General features: G+C 46.9%; 2 protein-coding genes across 3 annotated transcripts in view; both read right to left on the bottom strand.

The window, feature by feature from the left end:
* The window catches only part of LOC137436462 (hyaluronidase-2), an 89,013-nt gene that overhangs the window by 35,865 nt on the left and 35,514 nt on the right, over nucleotides 1-17,634 (bottom strand). The gene's annotated exons all lie outside the window — the stretch shown is intronic.
* On the bottom strand, nucleotides 8,900-17,623 carry LOC144894170 (uncharacterized). Its single transcript, XM_078786252.1, has 5 exons — nucleotides 15,132-17,623; nucleotides 14,682-15,020; nucleotides 9,855-9,941; nucleotides 9,332-9,387; nucleotides 8,900-8,985 (listed from the first exon to the last, which is right to left on the bottom strand). The coding sequence occupies exons 1-5, from the start codon at nucleotides 16,349-16,351 to the stop codon at nucleotides 8,900-8,902; spliced, it is 1,788 nt and encodes a 595-aa protein (XP_078642378.1). The 5' UTR covers nucleotides 16,352-17,623.

The raw sequence follows: 17,634 nt of genomic DNA, 5'->3' as shown, positions 1-17,634 counted from the left end.
CCAAAATAGGTATTTGCTTTCTTCTCTGAAACTACACACACAATTTCGATGAAACTTGACCACAGCCGTCATCACCCATGATGTACCAAAGTTTGTTCACTGCATTAAAAAATCTGCCCCATTAGGGGTCTATGGGGGGTTGCCCCCCAAAATAGGTATTTGCTTTCTTCTCTGAAACTACACACACTGTTTCGATGAAACTTGACCACAACCGTCATCACCGGTGATGTACCAGAGTTTGTTCACTGCATTAAAAAATCTGCCCCATTAGGGGTCTACGGGGGATTGCCCCCCAAAATAGGTATTTGCTTTCTTCTCAAAAACTACACACACTGTTTCGATGAAACTTGACCACAACCGTCATCACCCATGATGTACCAAAGTTTGTTCACTGCATTAAAAAATCTGCCCCATTAGGGGTGTACGGGGGGTTGCCCCCCAAAATAGGTATTTGCTTTCTTCTCAGAAACTACACACAGTTTCGATGAAACTTGACCACAACCGTCATCACCCGTTATGTACCAACGTTTGTTCACTGCATTAAAAAAATCTGCCCCATTAGGGGTGTATGGGGGGTTGCCCCCCAAAATAGGTATTTTCTTCTTTGTCTGTTTAAAGTCTTATGATTATGGTAGTATGATTCTGCATGCTGCCCTGTCTTGTAGAAACCATTGAAATTGGTTTAAAATACCTTTAGTCACTGTGGCAACTGTTTCTTCCACCAGGTGAGCACCAGGGTTATTGCCCCTATTTATTTTAATACTGTGTAATATATTCGTCATTAATATAAAAGTGCCTGTTTTCGCTGTAAACACATCGTTATCCTCTCCCTTGTTGTGTCTTAGACTTGTGAATATCTCACCATGTGACCCACCTATTAAAACAAACAAAGTATATGTATGGAGAGGGACACATTATTCGACAATAACACTCACCGTGCAAATAAACCAGACAAGAATGGACAAATTCCAGGCACAGCATGACGCACAGACTCCAGAAAGGTGCCCATGTTTTCCAGCAAAATGCCAGGGTGTGTGCCGTTCGGAACACCAAGGGACGGAGGGAAAAGGCGTGAAATCACAGGTCTCAACTTGGCCAATTTGTGGTCGTTTAACCTGCCCACTGCCCCAGGTGGGAATCTCAACAGTCACTGGTGGTGCATCTGCGTGAAGGAAATGGTGCGCAAGGATAATTGTGCACCTGACCTGCATGGGCACCTTTACGAGGATTGCGGAGCGCTTTCGTGCAGCTACAATTCGCTTGCAATACGGGGACGGGAGGCAGAGGCAAGTGTCCATGCTGAGATTTAAATGATAAATCATCTCCACCAAATACTTTCATCTCCTTTTTAAAGTCACGGGTTCACTTAAGGGCAATATGTCCATATTGATGCTTTGCAAATCCTTCCAAATCCTTTTTAATCTTCCCATATTAAATTGAGGTTTTCCAATCATATTGTACAAGTAAAAACTTCATGATGAACTACTAAAGATATGTGAAGAAGGTAAAGTACCGGAATAGCAGATTGCTCGTTTTGGACCCAGGAGGGTTATAAAGCCAAATAAACGGCACTCAAGAAATGAAATTTGGTTCAGTGTTACCTTCATAAAACCCACTGTATGTACTTTATTCGAGAAAAAACACTCCGACGGCGACGTTATTCAGCTGCATCTAAACATTTTCAGGATAACGGGTTAACAAAATTGTCATCACAAAGGAAAGGATGAAACGTAAAGAGTCAATGTGGATGGGGGTTACTCCTTTCAAAGATAATCTGAATACACAAAGTCTTAAAACATCGGATGTACCAGTATTGGCCAATAACATGTTACCATCGGCCAATAACATAGGTTAGCATTGGGCAATAACATAGGTTACCATCGGCCAATAACATAGGTTATCATTGGTCAATATCATAGGTTACCATTGGCCAATAACACAAGTTAGCATCAACCAATATCATAGGTTAGCATCAGCCAATAATATAGGTTACCATCAGCCAATAACACAAGTTAGCATCAACCAATAGCATCGGTTAGCATCAGCCAATACCATAGGTTACCATCAGCCAATAACATATATTAGCATTGGTCAATAACATAGGTTACCATCAGCCGATAACACAAGTTAGCATCAACCAATAGCATAGGTTAGCATCAGCCAATAATATAGGTTACCATCAGCCAATAACAAGTTAGCATCAACCAATAGCATCGGTTAGCATCAGCCAATAATATAGGTTACCATCAGCCAATAACACAAGTTAGCATCAACCAATAGCATCGGTTAGCATCAGCCAATACCATAGGTTACCATCAGCCAATAACATAGATTACCATCAGCCAATAACATAGGTTAGCATCAGCCAATAACATAGGTTAGCATCGGCCAATAGCATAGGTTAGCATCGGCCAATAACATAGGTTAGCATCAGCCAATAACATAGGTTACCATTGGCCAATAACATAGGTTAGCATCAGCCCATAACATGTTACCATCAGCCAATAACAAAGGTTAGCATCGGCCAATAACATAGGTTACCATCAGCCAATAACAAAGTTAGCATCGAGGAATAATAACGGTTAGCATCGGCCAATAAAATAGGTTAGCATCGGCCGATAATAAAGGTTAGCGTCGGCGAATAATAAAGGTTAGCATCAGTCAATAATAAAGGTTAGTATTGGCCAATAGCATAGGTTAGCATTGGCTAATTATAAAGGTTAGCATCAGCCAATAATAACGGTTATCATCAGCCAAGCAATAATAGGTTAGCATTGAGAAATAATATAGGTTAGCATTGAGAAATAATATAGGTTAGCATCGGCCAATACCATAGGTTACCATGGGCCAATAATAACGGTTATCGGCCAATAATAAAGGTTAACATCGGACAATAATAAAAGTCAGCATTAGCAAGGCAAAGAAAGCAAAGAAAAGCAGCCTCTTTACTAGGACATCGACTTGAAGTTAACCCTTGCCCTCCCCATCCCCTTTTCCCCCAACCATAACGCCCTTTACAGACGCTGCGTCTCATTCCAAAGTGGAAAAAAGTAAAACGTTTTGGATCTGAATATGCCAAGGTATTCGGGATTGCTGCCAACAAACTGCCTTTAATGCTCCTTTGGTTTCCATATTTTCTGGGTCTAACGAGGTGCTTGGATCTGAAAAGCCCAGGAAAGTTGGTCCCTTCTCCCACGCTCTGAAAGTCAATCCATGCATTAAAAGTTTATATGGATATAATGGAAAGGTATTGCTTACCAGAACTTCATGAGACCATTTTTACTGTGCTCGAATCCATGTGTAGTTAACAAAAAAATGCAGTAACTTCAAACATTGCCAACACAAAGGTAACTGCTTTATGAGTGTTTGCAATACTTTACATGATTCATATACACTGTGAATGAGTGTGTTTTGGTACTTAGCAAATCAAATCCAAAATGATTGTGATAGACTGGTATCGATGCCAACGTTTGTAAATCACATCCACACGTACTACTGCAGTCCGCCATTTTATGGCGACGGTTCACGACCGGTCTACGCGGAGATCATGTCCTGATCGGGCACCCGCGTCTTGTCGGTTCACAATCGGCGGTGATGAGCACGTGACATTTCACAGCCAATGGGGTACCCCGAAAAGCAACAGGTGGCTGGCTCGACAGAAATTACTTGGAAATTCACGGAAGTTACCTTCGCTGCTCCCCTGCAGAAACACCTGTGTGCAACCTCGGTGACCCAACCAAGACCCTGGGCAACGGGTTGGGGCAGGTGTTTGGAATTTGGCCACGGTGCCCAGGTGTTGGTCCCCTCGGAATCTTCTACGCCGACTAGTAAAAACTAGGATACGAGATGCGGACCTGCCCTACATTATAGCAAGACGAACTTTGTAGGCAATAACTATTTCATTGAATATGGAAAAAAAAAAATTGGGGGGATAATATCGGCAGTATAAACGCTAAACCATGTGCGTGATATTCCGCAGATCCAGCAAGTTCAACAGGTAGAATGTTCTGGCATTGAGCGAACGCGTCTCTTACTCGAGCTCAAATTTTTTTGGCCTCCATTCAAAAATTCTTTCCGTTTCCCATGAACATGCGGCGGTGAGAGATCATCAAATGAAATGCAGACAGCGCAGTGGCATTTCTATTGAAAAAAATAAAACATGGAGACTTCCCTGAAATTTCACGGCCAAAGGGCCAAAGGGCCTGAAAACAGCACATGGCACTAATCTGGGATGATCCGGCTGAACCAACTCGCAATTGGCGCTGGTCGAGCTGACGGCTCACGAATCGGGTTTGCATGCTCATTTACCTTCTGGTCAGATAGAGTGAGCAAGGAGAAGCTAGAAAGAAGTGGAAAGAAAACATCATGGAGGAATTTAAAATGAGAAGGTGGAGGTGGATGGATTGGAGGCGTAGCATGTATGGAAAACAAGAACATCACAAAACTAATAACACACTGGAAGCTTGAAGGTCGAAGAAGGATTGGCGGACCTGGAGAGACCCGGCAGAGTATGGTGGGGTCCACTCAAGTGGTAGTAGATGGAAAATGCAAATTTGAGATTTGCCCTCTAGTTAGGGTTAGGGTTGGGGTTGTTAGGGTTAGGGTTAGGGTTGTTAGGGTTAGGGTTGTTAGGGTTAGGGTTGTTAGGGTTAGGGTTGTTAGGGTTAGGGTTAGTTGTTAGAGTTAGGATTAGGGTTAGGGTTATGGTTAGTTGTTAGGGTTAGGGTTATGGTTAGTTGTTAGGGTTAGGATTAGGTTAAGCTTCTGTGGGGTCCATTCAAGTGGTAGTAGATGGAAAATGCAAATTTGAGAAAAGCTCCTCGTTAAGCAATGAATGGATGTCCCGAATCTTAAGATTGATGGAGAGAGGCAGGTGTTTTGGACATTGCCCGAACATTTGATGCCGTTTCACGTCTACCTTTGGTTAAGAAGCCGTCTGCTGGTGGCATCGAAGGTCGTCTTGACCGTCGCACCGATTTCCTTCGTGCACACAAACAGACCGTTGCTCCATATTGGAATTCTTTATTCGAGTTTTCCTTTTGGAGACTCGTGTCCCTCATTACACCGTCCGGGGCCCTCTATTTTTGATGTACACCGGTGACCTCTCTACCTCAGTGGAAATCCTTTGGCGTTTCACAGCCGATTCTGCCTTGTGCCGGACAGCTCCTCGGCTCTTTGACAAGCAGAGAATGCAAGACCACCTGGAATATCAACTTCAATGAGGAAATGTATTACATTGCATCTGTCTCTCAACCATCAATCCTCTGGCAGAGGTTCAGTACTTGGAGTTCCTTGGCCTAATAAGTTGCCATGAACTGTCTTGGGCCCAATCAAGTGTCCAATCTAGCCTCGAGGGTTGGGCATGGCCTTAGCATTCCTTCCTTGGATATCGTCCGTTCCTCACAATGTACGACATATTTTTCATCAGTGGTATGGAAATGGATCCCCCGTGGGCTCGTAGCGCTACTTCACATTTTGCACCCCTGGAAACAGTGGGACATAAGGGTCTCAAGGTAACTGTATTTCTGAGCAAGAATCTTTTGTGTGTTTCATACGCAGCCTCTGGCTGCTGGTTGCATCATTTTCTGGTAGCAAGGCTGTGCTGCTGATGCGGTGGCCCTGTTACCAGTAAGCTGGTACTGATGTTGCAAACCTCAGAAGGATGACAGGCTGAGTCGACCCACCTGTCGATATTTCAACAGAACACCAGGGGCTCCAACAACAAGACCCTGAGATCTCAAGCCAACCACGTTAACAATGAAACCACCACCAGGCAGGCACAGGGGCTGTTTTTCTATACCTCCAATGACAGGATGGTGACCCTTTTCTGTGGTTGTGGTCTTGCCTCTTTCTCCTTTAGCAGCAATGGAGGCGGTTCACCGAACATAAGGGTCTTACCACATTTGACCTTTCGGTTCAGGTTCATTTGCTCCCTTCATCTTACCTCCCATAACCTTTTCTATTCCCGTTAACCTTTCCCATTTGTTGACCTCTGACCTTTTCGGTCTGCATTTAAAAGTCATCACTGCATGGACATGGTTTTATAACATTGCGCTGTGTGACAAAAACTCAAGAAATATGTATGTCTAATTGCTGTTCACACGAGAGAATAAAAAGTAGTTGTTTTTTATTCCAGAGCTATGAAATGCTCCAATTTTTCTCCAAGAAGCCTTTATTAGGGCCAGTGGGACAGCTGCCGTGGTCAATTGGGTGTCCACAGTGAGCTAGGAAAGCCGCAGCACATGCCTCATCCGCCGGACCGAGCTCCTGACTTTTACATCCCAGGGGGCTCTTCATCTTCCCAGCATCTGTGCCTCTGCACACTTCCCTCTCTATAGAAAACTCTCTCAATGAAAGTATATGGAGGAAAGAAAAGCAGAGATAAGACACAACAATAACAAAAAACACACCTGTGCTCCCTGTAACAGCAGGCAAGACAACAGGTCCTCAGACCAATGAGGACAATGCCCTCTTATCATCACCTATTTCCGCCAACCTGTCCCCTCGAGCATTCAGGCCATGCACCTTCATTGGCAACTCGGAAAAAATTGGGTCAAGAGTTCAAGTCCAGATCAGAACCATACCGCCCTGACCTTTCACACGTCATACGGTCCCGATGTCCAGGTAACGGGTGCTCTCCGAGACGCGCAAAATGATGAAAGTTTCAATCGTAAGTAAATCCCATAAGAATCTAAAAATGAAGAAAATAAATCGCAAAGTAGCCGAATGACGGATGAGTGGGAACAGCCGGCCATTAAAGGAATGCGCTCCTGAGATTCCCATTTGTGGGCCACTACAGGCAGAGTCATCCTGGAAACTCCTTAACCTGCTACCATTGTTGCTGCAACTAATGGACAACATATTGTACATGGCATGTTTTTGGGGGATTGTGTACAACTGTTTTCCCTGGAAGATAATATGCACACCTTAACAGACTTTATACTTTTCCACCCTTGCACAGTTACCTTTGTGAAATGTAAATGCTTATGGCTTGTGGTGGCTGGTTGCATCATTTCTGGAAGCGTTGTTGTGCTCCTGATGCAGTGCCCCCTCTTTTAAGTTATTTCATTAAGCTGGTACTCATTCAATCAACCCACATGGTGTTATGGCTCAAACAGTCCCTCCGACAGTGGATCAAACTCAAGTCCTTAAGATCTTAAGACAGCCACCTTAATTGTTCAGCCAAAACCAGATTTCAGGTAAAGGTGTACTTTATAATTGGCCCAACAATGCACCGAACAAAGAGTGGGCCAGTTGTCTTACCTTAAGAATATGCTCATTAGAAAAAGCAAAAAACACATGTTTCATTAGGCAATAAATCATGCAAAACTTTCTAAATTAAACTATGGAGTGCCGAACTAGCATGACGATGACATTGGTCGCTGTGCCCCCGATGCAGTGGCCCCTGTAGGTTAACGGATGAATTGGTAGTTGATTACTGATTACTGATTGTAATTACTGATTACTGATTACTGATTGTAACGAAACTTCACCAAGTTGTATACTTATAGGTCGTCCCAATTGAGAAGCCTCTTGTTTTTTGGGGGTCAAAAGGTCAACATAGGCCAAAGGTCACCAACTTTGCCGAATTTCTAAAATCCTCAATTTTCATCCGATTGACTTGAAATTTGAAGAGCACTTGCATATCTGGTCACTGAATTCAACCACCAAGTATATTTGAGGTCAACATAGGCCAAAAGGTCAACATAGGCCGAATTTCTAAAATCACCAATTTTCATCCGATTGACTTGAAATTTGAAGAGCACTTGCATATCTGGTCACTGAATTCAACCACCAACTATTTTTAAGGTCAGCATAGGCCAAAAGCTCAACATAGGCCAAGTTTTTAAAATCCTCAATTTTCATCCGATTGACTTGAAAATTGAACAGCATTTGCACATGGAGTCACTAAATAGGGAAACTAACTATTTTTGAGGTCAAAAGGTCAAAGGTCAACTCAAGGTCAACCTTCCAAAATCATCATTTTTCATCTGAAAAATCGTCACTTTTCTTCCTGTTGACCCGAGCTTTGATCAAGGTTGTCAATTTTAATATTCATGAAATGGACAATTTGCTGCATCAATGGAATTTTTTTTCTTGGGGGTGGGGGGCGGATTTTGCAAGTATCGTGCTCCGCATGACGTCTTCTTGTTTATTCGTTTAGGATGCTATTGATAACTCGCCTACTCTTTGTGAAAGACACGGGGAGATATTGAATGTCCCGTCCGCCGGCACTAGTTTGTGGACGTTAAAGATCCCACAGTCTTTCACAAAGAGTTGGGGCATTATCGCCAGCATCCTGGTTAAATTCCGAAATCCTCCCGCGTTCAATGGAACATTAGGCCTGGACAGCCGATTCATGAAAGACTTGGGCCAAAAACGTTCCCCGGCCGACCCCACAAGAAGGTGGGAAAAATTGGGCCCAGTAAAGTAGTCGTCGGAGTAGTTCAACCAATGTTGAAGATGGGTCCTCCGATTAGAAATCCGTTCTACGTACCGCTCGCGTGTAAATGTCTCACCCTGCACATGTCAAACACCAGGATGAGAAGTTATAGCTGGGTCCGGATTCAAACCCAGGCTACACTGTTCAGAGGCAAGAACGCTACCTCTCGGCTACTCTGGGAGGCCCATAATACTGACAAAGTCTGGTGATTTTTTTCAAACTGAAGATCTGCTTATGCAAGTAGACAAGCAACATTCACACCATCCCATCAGTATTTAGGGACAACCAATCCCCTCACCGAACATCCTACAATTAACATTGTCTAGCTGGCATCCCTTCCTTTTACGCATCCCCCACTCGGGCTCATCCTCGCTCTACATCCATTAAAGCTGCAGATGTGCCAGCCTGGAACACTTTCAGGCTGGCATCCGGATCAAGAGCACACTTAACCATGTCCTACAAGCCATGACCAGTAGTGACAATTTTACACTGGACCATGTAAATGACCGGAGAGGAAAGTGGCCCACATATGGACTCAGGGCCTGCATCATGGAGGGACGACAGAAAGCTCAAAGGAGTGCATGAAGTGTTAAAAACAAGAACAATAACACAAACTAGTACGGTATTTGGTGGAGCGCGTATCTCCGTCAGGCTGAACACTTTACATTTTGTATCCCACTGATAGGCCGGATCTGGATTCAGGCCTGAACCAAAATCTAATCGGCTTGTTCTTGTCTCTTACCCAGCTCATTCACAATTTTTGGAAATATCAATTTTATATCATTGATTTGGCCCCATCTCTCCATGGTGACAAATCACCAAAATAATTAAAAAATTCTCATATCTGGATCTTCACCAAAATCGAATCAATTTGTCCTTACCCCACACCCAACAAACATGTCACCAAGTTTTGTCCAAATCCATCCACACGTTTTTCAGAGATCCTGCGCTCATAAAAGGACAGACAGACAAACAAACAGACATGGGTGTAAGCAAAACCTCTGTCCATCTTCGGTGAGGGAGGAAACCGAAGAAAACAGCTCCACGCTATCACCGTGGGAATGCACATGGTCGCTAAGTCAAAACAAGACCAGGCTGGGATCTGCTGAGTGGAGGATATGCTGTCCCCCTGTCATGTGACCAGATCCTCAGCTCTGATTGGTGGACGTTTGTGAGGGACATACATGGACAGACAAATGCTGTTCCAGACGGAATTGCCCTAAAAATATGGCTGCCGAACCACGTGACCGATGACGTTATTCATTTGTTTTTCTGACAAATTTATCCCCGACATCATGCTCAAGACATTTCATACTGATGGAATCAAGCGTTCCACTTGTCGATTTATGACGTCACAATGAAGGCACTTATGACATCATACTTAACATATGTTATTCCCCATGGAGAGTACTTTACAATCAGCGACATTTCAATTGTTTCCATGGAGCGGTTTCGGATATATTGAGATGCAAACTTTTCGTATTTTTCCAAGATGCGCCTGAACCATGTGACATATGATGTCATAATTATGATTTTAATATTCCACAGGAGGAGGAGAAACCTTATCTATGGTATCGAAAAATTACTAAAATCTATGGTGAAAATTTCATGTCAATGGATCAATAGTTGCAGAGAAATCGAATTTTAAAGGGAATAAACCCGCACAATGCCGGAAGGGACACACATACATACATACACACATACATATACACACATACATACATACACATACACACATACATATACACACATACACATATACATACACATACATACACACATATATACATACATGCATACATACGCACATACATACACATACATAGTGATACATACATACATACATGCATGCATACATACATACATACACACATACATACACATACATACATACATACGTACACATACATGGTGATACATACATACGCACATACATAGTGATACATAGATACATATGCACATACATACACATACATAGTGATACATACTGTTACAGACACGACTTTGATGTTAAGGTGGGCCGAGCGGAATGGCCGTCGTGTCCGCACAAATTACCCGATCGTACTCGAACGTCGACAAAGCCGCGCTACGCTGGCTCAATAGGAAGGAGAAGACACCCGGCTGGGTTATAATGACACAATACGACACCAGGGTTTCGATTCTCAAGTATATTCGTACGGAAAAAGGTCAGATTACAGGGGCTAGAGGTATATTACAGGAAGACAGGCACTTAGACACACTCTTATATTAACCCCGGACAGACGACAGACACACGGGACAAAATGCTGACTCACACGGGGGTTGATGAAAAGGAAAGGCAGGTCGCGATGGCTCAAGGTGCACTCTTGGCTCAAAGCAGGGTACACGGTTCGGTCCAGAGATGCGGGGAGGTCTCGTCGCAGCGCTCAGAGGTGACGTTCTTTCTCAGGCCTCTCCAAACTCAGGCGCATCTGTTTCAGCGCTCGCAGGTCCGTCTTTCTCCAGCTGGGGCGAATCTGACGTCACGTCCGGCAAGCGGCTGCGTATATCCGGCGGGGAGTGACACGCCCTCGGCTCGTTAGCTCCGCCCAGATGGAATCGGTCCGCCCTTCTTATTGGGTGCGGGGGGGGTTTACCAGGCTCCGCCCTTGACGAGGAGCTGACAGCCAGCCCCTTCGTGGTAACCCCGTGGGGCGCATGGATAATGGCGGCTAACCGAGCCGGAGGGAGGACGCACACTCCCCGCGCGCGCCGTTGTTGTAGTTGTTGTTGTTGTAGCTGTAGTTGTTGTTGTTGTTGTTGTAGCTGTAGTTGTTGTTGTTGTTTGGGGAAGAAGATGGGAGGAGGTATGGGAAGGTCCTAAACTCACTACTGGTGCCATATAATCACATTCTGGTGCAACGAAGAGTCATAATTAATGGAGACGAGGCCTTAACTGACATAGAATAAGAATAACTAGGAAGATGTCCGAAAGTTGTCTACGTGTGGTGCGGTGGACCTGGGCACGACATTTAATGGGGGAATAAGGGGAAGGTCGGCTCTACTGATTGTTATTTACATGCAATGGGACTAGGGAATGGGGGATTGGGGAAAGTTGGGGAGTATTGGAGAAAATAGGGGAATATTTACAAGCGGATATGGAGGCCAAATTCCATATTCGCAACATTGCACCCTTCTCTACCCTCGGGGCGTCCCGACCCGATAAATTTTTACCTACTTTAGTGTGGCACGCAATGTAGTTCCCTCTACTATTAACTCTACCCTGAGTGCGACAGTTTTACAGATATTCACAAATGAGTAAATATGTCCCCCTGCGACGTTGCACCCTTCTCCTCACAGAAACACACCCACAGGATAACCGAATCCGGAAAGAATTCGCAAACTAAACATACAGCCGGTAGGGAGCATTATTTACAAGACTACGCTGCTATTTACACTACGATCCAGGACCTGTTTTTGGAGGAACACATGCAGATGTTATGCATAGAGAGAGAGCGCGCTTGCCAACATCGATACACCAACCCACGAGTGCTCTGTGGCCGACGGCCTTTAATAACGTGCAGAGCACCCTTCCCGAGCATCAAAAGCACCACCCCACCACCAATCGGTGCAGTCACCATTGTTCATTGGAATAAAAATAAATTCGACAACCCCTAACCCTGCAGGTGTCTCTTGCTCTTCTTGTGGTGCACTTGGTGTTAATTAACAGTGGTTCACCTTTATGGCATAGGTGCCACGTTGACCCATAGGTCCTTCCACGGGTGGTGCTTGGCCGCAAAAGAGCTGCGGTCCATTGTGGGTGGCCACAAACATTGCGGTCCATATGGTGTATCGATCCAGGCAGCCAACAGCGAAAGTGCAGGCCCACAACTGCGTAGCCAGCACCTCTCTCTCCTCTCTCTCTACCCCAAAGCCAGATCCTCGGAGGTGGGAGACAAAAGAAGAAACAAGTGAGTAAGGTGGTAAGGGCGCAAAAGTGCACGCAATATAAGGTAATGCACACTGGGGGCACATGGGAACCAGGTGAGACAGGTACGTTCCTATCGTACGCCCCCCCCCCACCAGGTAACCTACATGGCCCCTCCCTTACCCCTTACTGTATCCACAAAACACAACACTACCCATAAACATCTACTTTACAAATCAACAAACATCCCTACTGTCTTCCCCGTTCCTCCCATAAACCAAATTCGTCTTCTCTCCCTCCTAACCAATCAAATTTGCCATTTTCAACTCTCATCAAAATTTGCCATCTCCAACTCATCATAATTTGCCATTACCAATTCATCATCAGTCCCTCCTAGGGAGGGAGAGATGGAATCACCCCAATGTCTCATCCACGTCGTGATGCGTCTCACAAATCCAACAGCAATTCTCATTTCTGCAACACAAACAAAGAAAACACAGGTGTGGAGTCATCATCATCACCACAGGTAAGTGGCTGCGTATGGTGCGACAGGTTCATCAATCCTAACTATTTCCTAAATGACTTTAACAACTTTACACTACCCGGGGGCTTTCTCCGGCCAAACCATTGGCCCTCTTACACTATGGGTTCTAAAAACCAATTCCCATTGGCCAAACTGTGGTGCTCTTCAATTTGGGGTCTCACTCCCCCGATTCATCTCCCGGTGCCCTCGCACAATTTCTGGGCTGCGGCGTGTACCTCTCCCAGTGGGTCTACCCACCTGCACACCTCCACCACTGCAGTTGCCTCCGAGCTTACCTGCTCCTTGCCCTAACCTAACTACCTGGGGAAGGCCCTCTGGCACTCTCCCCACTCGGTGCCCTCTCTGGCACTGGGCTACCCGGGTCCATCCTCCGGATCCTCGGGCCCCATCCACAACTCTACCGGCTCCCAGAGCCCACCTGCGGCCTCACCTGGCCGACATCCTCACAGTGGTGGAGTGCTCAACCAACTACACACACTAACAGGCTACACGCCCAGCCATTTCCACAACACTAATGCACCCATCCACAACACCATTCTGCAACCGCACCACAAATGCCAATATCCAACCACAATTTACCTGCACCCTCTACCTAACACTTACACTACCCGCCCCGGGTGCTCGTGAAAGGGGTCCACTCTTCCCCCATCCACACCTTCGCACCATGCACACCACTCCGTACCACTCACTCCAACTCTCTCCACACACCTGTACCTGCACACCTGTGCTCTCACACCTGGTGCCACCTGCACCCTTCTCTCCCCAAGCGCATTCGCGCTGATCCACACACTCACTACTCATACACGGCTCCACACACCTGTCCAGTTGCACACCTGTGCAATCACACCTGTTCAATTCTCACACACACGGCATCATCTCAGCTAACTACTCCCTTCTGAAACTTGCGCTTCCCAGTCGTCCCTTTAAACTATTGCGCTCCCACGTCATTATCATCCACACTAATCTACCTGCGTCCCCACTACAGGTATCAGTCACTAACTAACCTTAACGTTACCTAAGGTCATCTTCTCTAGATCCCTACACACAATATCCTAACCCACCCGGGCTAGTTTTCACTGCCATACACCCCATAAGCTATAGCTCCTTTGCCCCCATATGGGAAGGATGGTGGATTTGCCATCCCACCACATCGGGGGTCTCTCACTACCAATTTTGCACATCAAATTTCAACAAATCAAAAATTTGCCAATCATCTGCCAATCACTGTACCATTACCAATCATCACTCTGCCAATCCTTTGCCAATCATCAAATTTCGCCTTTTTCTAATTTCGGGGCCAAAACACTAACCTCATCACCCAGTCTACTCACTACTGCCTCTCGGTGCGCCAATTCCTGTCCAAAGCCCGGCTTCGTAAAGCCAAGCAATGGATGCTGGTTGTTTTGTGCCAGCGGCTGGATGCGTCCGGCACTCGGTGCAGGGACGGGGGCTTACCCGGGCCGAGATCCCACGCACCACCTCGGCACGGAGCCATCCAATGCCCCGTTCTCGACCTGCCGGCACGTCTCACCAAAAAGTGGTCGCCATGACGACCCTTTCTATCGGGCTGCCAGCTCCGCCTAGTGGAGCCTGGACGCGGCCGTTCAAAGCGAGGCCCGGCACGCACCGAGGGCCTGCTTCGGCTAAAAGTCGCTCTAACCTCTAACCCGTTTAATGTCGATGCTTCACCTGCATGCTTACACCCCGAAGCCCGTTCCTTGCTCACACATCCAGCCGTGCTCATGCTCCTCGTACCTTTCCTTACACACCCAGGCACACCCATTCCACTCACAGCCTTGGTCACACACCTGACCACCGAACACTTTGGCACACATTCGTTGCTCGCACACCTCACCAATACACCTCTTCGCGCCCCCTCCTCGGTCACCTCCTCTGTGACAATCACAGGTGTGCCCTCATTCGCACACCCAACCACGTGCCTCACCACCAACTCCAGCGTGCATTCCCACTCACGCTCTACCATTCCAGGTGTGCATCCTTCCATCCCAGGTGTACATCCTCGCTCACCTGTCACAACTAACTCACGCTCCATGTCACTCTCACTACTTCCACCTCCATTCCTGACAGCGCACTCACCCTTACTCTTGACAGCGCACTCTTTCCCCATGCACCTGTCCGTCACACACCTTTCTCGCGCACACTCTCCCGTTACACCCTCTGTAACACTCACCACAGGTGGACACTCTTCCTTACTTCTGACAGCGCACTCTTTCCTCATGCACCTGTCCGTCACACACCTTTCTCGCGCACACTCCTGCGCACACTCTCCCGTCACACCCTCTGTAACACTCACCACACCGCGCTCCCATGTGCTCCCTCGCACACACGCTACGACCGACTCACTCTCGCCAGCACACTCACTCCTTGGTACACACTTTTTCCTCACACACCCCAGAGTCGGACTTTCTTGCACACCTCCATTTTCGCACACCAGACCTGTCGCACACTTCACCAACGGCCTCTCACGAACATCCGGGTCTATCTCGACCCCCAAGCTTATTAAATCACCTGGCGCATCATACGCACGACCATATTGGTCACCACTTACACCGGGTCCTCTTTCTTTTCGCTTCTCCTCCATCACCTGCGAATCCCTCATCCGGTTAATGAGCACATCATCACGATTCGAACACAGACTTTGGACCAATTCTTTTACTTCCTCCTTTATCTCTTTCTTATCCTCTCTCCGTCGCTTTTTAATTTCGCTCACCCCCTCTTCCACTTCTTTCTGTGTCGCTTTCAACCCTCCTAATACCGCAGTGTTCCTTTGAACCTGCTCCACTAACTCCGTCTGTCCCACCGTCAGCTGCTCCACCTCCTGCGTCAGGTCCTCTATGCCCCCTTGTAACTTTACAGTCCCCTTTCTCACCTCCTTCTCCATGTGCTCCTTACAGTGCCTCACCTCCTCGCGCACTCCTCCGACCTCCTCACTCACACCTCTTCTAATCTCCTCTCCCTCTACCCCATTTTTCACTCCCTCTATCTGATTCTCCTGGGCAGCCATTCTATTTTCTACCCCCATTAACCCATTTTTCACCTCCTTTATCCCGTTGTCTAACCCCTCAAAATTTTTGTCTACCTTCTCACCAGTACCCCTCGCTTCGTCCCTCATTACCCCCATCTGGCTTCCCATTACCCCCAATCGCTCACTCCGAGCCCTCGCTTCGTCCCTCATTACCCCCATTTGGTTTCCCATCCCTTTGAAATTATCGTCTGTTTTTACCATAAAGGCCATCATCTGTTTCATAAACAGGTTCCAATTCATTGGCATCTCGGGTTCGGCTACCGCGACCACGGCCGCGGCTAAATTTGGTGCCGCTACACCCACGTGCGCGACCACGCTATTTTGCGACCCTGCCGCCCTCACTGCTTCGCTCTCCTCGCGTCCCTCAATTTGGTCCTGGACCGACCCTGCTTCACTCTCCCCTACCGGACCCCAGCCGTCTTGATCCGCCATAGCGCGACTTGCAAAATTCGAGTTTCGTAAAACAAATACAAATTTCGGCCGCTCCAAATTTTGACCAAATTTTTTTTTTTTTCCTCTATTCGTTTTTTTTTTTTTTTCAAAATTTGGTCGGGCCTCGAATCTCACTCCCGACACCAATTGTTACAGACACGACTTTGATGTTAAGGTGGGCCGAGCGGAATGGCCGTCGTGTCCGCACAAATTACCCGATCGTACTCGAACGTCGACAAAGCCGCGCTACGCTGGCTCAATAGGAAGGAGAAGACACCCGGCTGGGTTATAATGACACAATACGACACCAGGGTTTCGATTCTCAAGTATATTCGTACGGAAAAAGGTCAGATTACAGGGGCTAGAGGTATATTACAGGAAGACAGGCACTTAGACACACTCTTATATTAACCCCGGACAGACGACAGACACACGGGACAAAATGCTGACTCACACGGGGGTTGATGAAAAGGAAAGGCAGGTCGCGATGGCTCAAGGTGCACTCTTGGCTCAAAGCAGGGTACACGGTTCGGTCCAGAGATGCGGGGAGGTCTCGTCGCAGCGCTCAGAGGTGACGTTCTTTCTCAGGCCTCTCCAAACTCAGGCGCATCTGTTTCAGCGCTCGCAGGTCCGTCTTTCTCCAGCTGGGGCGAATCTGACGTCACGTCCGGCAAGCGGCTGCGTATATCCGGCGGGGAGTGACACGCCCTCGGCTCGTTAGCTCCGCCCAGATGGAATCGGTCCGCCCTTCTTATTGGGTGCGGGGGGGGTTTACCAGGCTCCGCCCTTGACGAGGAGCTGACAGCCAGCCCCTTCGTGGTAACCCCGTGGGGCGCATGGATAATGGCGGCTAACCGAGCCGGAGGGAGGACGCACACTCCCCGCGCGCGCCGTTGTTGTAGTTGTTGTTGTTGTAGCTGTAGTTGTTGTTGTTGTTGTTGTAGCTGTAGTTGTTGTTGTTGTTTGGGGAAGAAGATGGGAGGAGGTATGGGAAGGTCCTAAACTCACTACTGGTGCCATATAATCACATTCTGGTGCAACGAAGAGTCATAATTAATGGAGACGAGGCCTTAACTGACATAGAATAAGAATAACTAGGAAGATGTCCGAAAGTTGTCTACGTGTGGTGCGGTGGACCTGGGCACGACATTTAATGGGGGAATAAGGGGAAGGTCGGCTCTACTGATTGTTATTTACATGCAATGGGACTAGGGAATGGGGGATTGGGGAAAGTTGGGGAGTATTGGAGAAAATAGGGGAATATTTACAAGCGGATATGGAGG

This window comes from Myxine glutinosa, chromosome 11 (genome assembly GCF_964187855.1).
Source record: "Myxine glutinosa chromosome 11, kmMyxGlut1.1, whole genome shotgun sequence".
Lineage (NCBI taxonomy): Eukaryota > Metazoa > Chordata > Myxini > Myxiniformes > Myxinidae > Myxine > Myxine glutinosa.
The sequence above is the reverse complement of the archived record's forward strand: the minus strand, read 5'-3'. Positions and strand labels throughout refer to the sequence as shown.